Below are 7152 nucleotides of genomic sequence, written 5' to 3'. Positions count from 1 at the left end.
TCGGAAGCACTTCTTCAGCCTGCAGTACCGGCACTGGTTCCTCTTGTCTTTGTCTACCACACACTGCCTGTTAAACCTGGGAGGGAAGGAAGGAAGGTGTGAGGAGCAGCAAGACTGAGCCTGAAGGCAGGACAAGACAGAGCCCCAAGCTCCAAGACATGTTCAGAGAAGGTTCCCAGAGGCTCACCCTGAGAAAGGAGCTCCAATCTCTGATTTTTCCACTCTTGTTTTAGCCTGTGGTTTCCTTTTTGCACCAAAATCTCAGCTCTCCCCTCTGCCTCTGGATGTTCAATAAGGACAGACTAGAACTGAGTCACACACAGGAGCTCAGGCTGCTGGTCCTACTCAGTAACCATTAGGGATAGGATGTCTATAGTCGACTAACAAACCCCAGGGAAATTAAAAGTGTGATCTAGGAGGGTCAACCCTACTTGGAACCAACTTGGAAGCTGCTGTTGTAAGTTAGATCCCAGTAGAACGGAAGGAAGAATGCCTTTATTCTGAATTTTAAAAAGAGGTGGAAGATTGTAGTAGCCCATTTGTGAGGATAAGAAGTCGGTTTAAGTCCCAGCATCTCTCCAGGGCTGTGTCTGGGATTCTCAGAGGTTGTGTCTGACTTCTGGGCAGCATTGCCGCTCTGCAAACTGCTCTGCTGCCACTTGCACTTCCGAGAGGACTTGGGAAGAAATCAGCTCCTTCCCTCCAAGCTTGTGTCACCAAATCCCCTGTGCATGGTGGGGAAAACTGATCCCCCATGTGTGTGACTCACGAGCCTGGTGGCCACTTGCAGCATGAATTTCACTTGCAAATTTGCTCTAATTTACAGCAGATTGATCCAGTTTGCAGAGTAAAGACAAAGGAGTACAGAGCTGGAGAAGGGCTCCCAGCTATGCTGAATTCTGTAGCTTTTGAAAGGGCTTCCTTCTACTCTGCTTTTTAAAACCCCCAAGATATGATTTGCCCAAATGGTTGCCTGAAAGCAGCTCTTAAAATATTCCTGTAGTGCATATAAAAGCCTCAGCTTCCAAAGAACTGGGCACCTTGGCTTTTCTGATGGAGTTGTGGGGAGGGGGCTCCCTGGGCAGCCACCTGAAATAACCCTGGGGTGCAAATGATGATGTGCTTCACAGGCACTCATAAACCTGGGGTTTCCTTCTGTCACTCAGGTTTTAGAGTCATGCTGCTCTTCATGCTCTCCATGTGGCTGTCAGGCTGTCAGGAGTAACTGACTCAAAAAGCCCGAGGGATTTAGGCACTGTGAACTGAGGATTCTTCAGTTTCCTTTGTGACTCTCTACAAGTGAGTTGCTCAAAGCCAGCAGCAGGCAGGTCTCAGCTGCTGATGGCACAGGAGAGCCATGGCCTACCCCCAATGGCACGGGGTGCAGTGCACGAATTTCAGGAGCAACACAAGTGCCTCATCCTCAGAAAAGTGAATGTTGTGCTGCCCCTCATGGTGCTCCTCAGGTGTTCTTGTGTCATGTAACAGGCAATGATAGCGTTGTAGCTTGATGGCAGCCACACATCCATCTCCTGGTGGAGGACTGCCCCCAGGGAGAGCAAGGTTTGTGCTGCACTGAGCAGTGAGCTGCTGAGTCCCTGAAATGGGGCTTCTCCCCTGGTACCTTGCTGCTTGCTGGCCACATCCATGGCTGGCCATACCCATTTGGCCCCTAAAGTATGGGGCAAGACCTCCAGGGTCTTTCCTCAGTCATCAGTCTCAAAGTCAGGGCAGTCACTGACCCCTCCCAGCTGCAGGCTTAGCTCATGGAAAGTGGAGGAGGATGCAGGGCAGTGCTGCTGCACTTTGAGGGCTTTGCCACTGAGCTGTGAGGGGCTGTCCTGTCTGAGCCACGGGTCTCTGTGCCCTGTGTCCTCACCTGCAGGAGTACATGTGGTTCTTCCTGACGCTCCTCCTGAAGAAGCCCTTGCAGCCATCGCAGCTGGAAGCGCCGTAGTGCTTGCCGGTGGCACGGTCCCCGCAGATGGCACACAGCGTGCTCACCCCAAGGCTGCTGGAGCTGCTGAGGCTGGCTGCTTCTGATGGAGATGTGTCTGCTTGGGGAAGGACACAGCAAAGAAGAAGACAGTGAGACAACAGCCAATATTTGCTAACTCAGCTGGAGTCAGACTCTTGGAGAAACCAGGTAGCTGCAGCCTCGCTGTGTGAGGTGAAGGAGACAGTGTGTAAGCTCTCAGTGTTTAATTGCATTTAGGGTGCACTAAAACTTCTGTATTCCATGGTGAGACCCCTCTTCCCAAAGGCCTGGCAGCAGCAATGCCTTCAGATAAAGCGGAAGCCCATTTTGCAGGAGTCGCAGGGCAGAGCCAAAATTCCTCGGGGATTTGCAGACACTTTGGGCTGCAGTGGTGTGGCCAGAGAAAAAGCTGATGCAGGGTTAAAGCTGAGGTATTACAGCTCAGGGTCAGCAGCTGATTTGTTAGGGAGGTGTTTGTGTTATAGCACTGAAAGAGCCCAAGACAGCCCTGAGCAGTTCCCTTCTCCAGGCATGGAGCTCCAGCCTGCACAGCCCTTCTTTGGGAAAACAAGACTTTAGGTAAATAGAAAACTCAAATGACTTCAGCTGGAAAACTCATGTGAGCAAAGGCTACCCAGGCAAGGAAGGACTGATTAAAGACAAAAGGTGGTACTCTGGCATGGAGAAGGTTGTAGGCTGAGTATCTTCTAAAGTCTGGTAGGATCACACTGGAAATTGATTTGTCTTGCAGTCCTTACAGACCAAGGGGGACTGGGACTTGCAGGGCTTTTTTTGGAGGATAGGGAATTGCAGCAGGCTCGGGAGGAAAGGACATCTGAAAGGCTAAAAACCATACAAGGGCTACACTAAACCTCTCCAGCAAGCCAAACAAACCTCAAGGCTGAAGGGATCAGCCCTTAATTCAGTTGATCTAATTGTCCCCTCCCATGTACATTTTTCTGTGTCAGCACAGGCACATCCCCCTCCATCAGTGGAAATGCCAGTCACGAATCATACCCAGGATCTACAAAGCCATTGAAACCTGCTGGGATTTTTAATGCTTGAGTCTATTGGCCCTGATTTCAGGGTTTTTGTAGGGACTCAGTTAAGGCTCACCCTGGAAGGACCACAGCTGGCACCCAGCAGAAGGGCTGGTCCCAGCTGGGCTCCCCATGGTAGCTCTGCTGTGGTGCTGGGGGAGCAAGGCAAGTCTGGCTGGGGCAGGGCTGCATTTTTAGCTTCTATTTTGCAGAGAAAGGGGTATTTCAGCAGGTGCTGCACATCCTGCTCATGCCACCCCTCAGCAGGAGTAACTGGCACAGAACCAGCAGTGAGTGAGCACAGGGATTCTTGAGCTCCTACCTCTGGCAACTTCTTTCATTTCCCTGCCTGCTTTCTGTCTTTCCAATTCCTCGTGTCCCTCCTATATTTCTTTGTGAGTCACTTTGCTGCCTCTGTGTCCCTGCCTGGCACACCCTGTCACGCAGCTCCAGCAGCACCAGTGCAAAGCTCCTGCCTCCACTCCCAGAGCTTTCCCAAGGCTGTTCTGGCTGTCTCTTGTCCCTGTGAGCAGCTTGCTTCTGAAAACAGCCTTCCTCCGTGCACATCCCCAGGGCTCAGATAAGTGCAGCTCACTCCAGAAGGAAAGTCAAATTCCCAGTTCCAGCTAAACATAGGACTTAGATGTGAGAGGAAGAGCTGATCTGCCTGTAATCCCATTACTTGTATATCTGTGGCAGCCCAGATAAACCCATTTTTAGCAATCTATCAGGCTGTAATCAGATGAACATAGAGCAGGAAAAACTGGCACTCTTATCAAGGAAATTGCAACATCTCAGTCTAATAGTCAACAACAATGAAATTATTGCCTAATGGATAATTTTCCAATTAAGTTTATTCTGACAAATATGTGCCAAAAATGTGGGCTCTGGCTGCTGCAGTCAAGTGGTTGGAGTTAAGGTAAATTGGAAGAAGGCAAAAATCTGACTTTGAGACCTCATAGCTGAGCTTTGTTTTAGGACAGGAGCTGCTAGAGACGTCCCTGAGCCTGTCTGAGCACAAGATGCATTTTGCCTGTGAGAGACAAACTTGGTCCCTGCTGAGCAGCTGCCCTGGGGCTGAGCTGCAGAGCTATGGCAGGCAGTGGCTGGGCTCTGAGCAGTCCTTGGCCAGAAAAAGAGGCACAGGCTCTGCAGGCGGAGGTCCTGCAGGAGCTGTGTCCTCCAGGGCAGCGCCAAAACAGCCCTGGGAGCAAGGGCTGTCCCTGGCCTGGAGCTGGGCCCAGGAGGAGAGGAGTTGGTGCTGCCTGCCCCAGCTGACTCATCCACCCCTGGAGTGTCACAGCACGCTGGGTCTTGTCACAGGGAATTCAGCTGTCCCTCTGCTCCATGGAGCCTTGGGTCTGGGGCAGGCAAACCACAGCCCCTTGAGCAGATGCTCGCTGGATGGGAGAGGGGCACGGGCAGGAAGCAGGGCTGAGCTTGTCCTAGAGTGTCCAGATGGATATCAGCAGAGCCAAAGGGGGGGACTTGTGGCCCAGAGGCACCTGAAGGGGTAGGAGCAGCCCCCAGGAGTGGAAAAGGGGCTGGGACTCAGAGTGGTGGGGGATTATTGCACAGCAGAGCCACTTTGGCACCAGTGTTACATCCCTGACAGAGCAGAGCCATAACCCAGGGAAGACCCACAGAGGCTGTGATGGAAGAGTCCACAAAGCCAGCACAGCCCTTCTGGGACAGAGGTGCCCAGCAGTCCTGGGCAGGAAGGAGAGCGCTCAGAGGGCCACTTTCTGTGGCTTCATTTAGTCATTAACCTCATATTTAGAGAGACTTTAGGGGGGACTTGGAGAGGAATCTCTTGCTATCTCTGAACATTTAATCACCAAGACTCTTTGGTCCCCAAATGGGTGGGCCAGCATTGTGAATTCTGCAGGGTTAGGTGTGATGCTACCCTCCTGAAGGGATGGGAACATTTGTCTATCCTCTCAAGGTCCCCTTGTCCCTCTGACTGGGGGCTGAGCCGGGGAAGGGGATGGCAACCCACACCCCAGTGCTGCACTGGGAAGGGCTGTGGCTCACAGCAGCTGCAGCGGCAGTGCCTAAATCACTTGTGGCAGTGATTTTCACCCTTACCAGGTGCTAAATGCCTTTCTGCTCCAGGGACTGGCTCTCAGCTCTGGAGGCACAGGGTCAGATATCTGTCTGAACCATCAACAGCACTTCAGGCGGAAATTTTGGCTGGGGTCTGGGAGATTCCCACCATGTTCAGCCCCAGCCCCATTCCTTGGGCCGAATGTCTGGAGGGCACCTCTCATTCCAGCCAGCTCCTGGTGTGTGCCTGCAGGACACCATCCCACCTCTACCAAACACAGCTCTGCTCTCTCCCCTCTATTTTCCCCTGGGGAAACAGAATCCCCCCAGGAGCTCCCCATCTGACACCTCTTCCCTCCCCGGGAACATTTTTATGGCCATGCCAGGGACTTCTCCTCCTGCAGCCCCCAGCTCATCCCACCCAGCAGAGGGAGAAGGTGGAAAGGACTCACCATTGCCCATAGCCAGCACCTGCATGTTCTCAAACTCCAGGGTGGTGTATGCCGGGTCTAGCGCTGCGCTGTAATCTGCCATCTCCATGTCTATGAGGGCTTTGGAAAGGCGCATTATCCTGGGCAAACACGGGCCAGATTGTACCGATTCCCTTGGCCCAGGCTATTGGCCCTCCTGCCTCCCTCTGCCTTCACTGCGTCCCCTACCTGTTGTCTTTTAATTCAGATATTTCTCTGAAAGGATTTGCTGAGCCTCAAGGCCTATACTCCCAGAGGGGTGGAGGCAGGAGGCAGGGGGTTAATCTTTAATCATCTCACCCATTGCCGAATACTGCTAAGCTTTTTTTTTTTTTTTTGGTGGGGCAGCAGTGATTCTTGTTGACTGTTTATTATTGAATCTCAAGGTGTTTCTGATCCTGGCTCCTGGGTGCAGGCACTCACCAAGGGCTATTGACCTTGATGCTGAGCTGCTGTTAATTATACCTGGGGTGGAAAATTTGGAAAAAACCCTACTAAGTGAATAAGGCTCTTCACCACTTCTGTCATTGCCTTCCTGTCCTCACCACTGATTGCCTACACCCCTGTTTTTCCCTTCTCTTGCTCCCTCCATCCCTTCCACTCATTCTCCTTTTCTCACCCTCACGGTCAGAGAAGGTCAGCTCCTGCTTGGAAATATACACATTGCTATGTAAAATGAAATGTATGACTCCTTTTACTTCCCTATAAACCAAGTTTTACAGGAGGCTGGATGCCCTATAAACAGATCCCATTCTGCAGCCATGCCCAAAGAGCAAGCGGGGCTGAGGGGTGGCACAGACACCCTGGGAATGGCCAGGGTGGCTCCAGTCCCACAGCTGAAATCACTCTGTGCTGGACAGCCCCAGTCTTGTGTATTGGCTGGTCTGTCATAAAAGTTTCATGAGACAGGTTAGAGCAGAGCAGCAGGAGCTTTCCTTCTGCGGGTGCACTGTCTGCTGTCAGCACCAGCAGTGGTTCTGTGCCTCACCCAGACCTGGGTCTGACCCCACTGGTGCTGGGCAGTGGGGCCAGGGCTGCCTGTGCTCTCCTCCCCAGCTGCCCCACATCACTCCTCCACTTCAGTCAGAACTGAGAGTTTTCATTGCAATTGTGAGATCATTGAGTGGGAATTTAATCGATCTCTGAATGGCACTGGCTCATGGTGCAAGAGAATCAGCAATTAATGATTTGGTATCAGTTTGTTCTGCATTGAAAACAACCCCTGGTTTCGCAACCAGCGGCGACCGAGTCCACACGCTGCTGATCTGGGCTGCCAGTGCCTTGTGTTTGTTCTTCCCAAGCACCCCAATGCAGCCCCAACCCCACTGGCACCACGAGCTGCCCTGGCCACAGTGCCATCACTGCCACAGCATGAATCCAAGGTCTCTGGCTCCACACCAGTACATGCCTTTGGGCAGTTGTGCTAGTGATGATTTTCGGTTCGCATTTTAGGAGCACACGGAATTGTTCAAGCAGCACTTTGCCCCCCAAAACCATGACCTACATAGCACTTCTAAACAGCTCTTCTACCCTGAGGCTACAGGTCTGAATCTGAGCACAGGGCAGAGACCCTGCTTTCTCACTTGGGAATGGTGATAAATGATCCTTTGCTGCAGGG

At 52.2% G+C, this 7152-nt stretch overlaps 1 protein-coding gene across 4 annotated transcripts in view; it reads right to left on the bottom strand.

Annotated features, from left to right (window-relative positions):
• Nucleotides 1-5631, bottom strand: part of HNF4A (hepatocyte nuclear factor 4 alpha) — an 18555-nt gene extending 12924 nt beyond the window's left edge. For 2 of the 4 annotated variants that reach the window (XM_005422227.1, XM_005422226.1), the window contains exons 1-3: nt 5517-5631; nt 1880-2054; nt 2-76 (exon numbers count right to left, since the gene is read on the bottom strand). In XM_005422227.1, coding sequence (XP_005422284.1) covers nt 2-76; nt 1880-2054; nt 5517-5631 — 365 coding nt within the window. Of the gene's footprint in view, nt 1; nt 77-1879; nt 2058-5485 lie in introns of all 4 variants that reach the window. The other 2 variants (XM_005422228.2, XM_014307535.1) reach the window with 2 other exon arrangements.
• Between the last annotated feature and the right edge of the window lie 1521 nt (nt 5632-7152).

Source organism: Geospiza fortis, unplaced genomic scaffold (assembly GCF_000277835.1).
Source record: "Geospiza fortis unplaced genomic scaffold, GeoFor_1.0 scaffold188, whole genome shotgun sequence".
Classification (NCBI taxonomy): domain Eukaryota; kingdom Metazoa; phylum Chordata; class Aves; order Passeriformes; family Thraupidae; genus Geospiza; species Geospiza fortis.
This window is presented reverse-complemented; position numbering and strand designations above follow the sequence as displayed.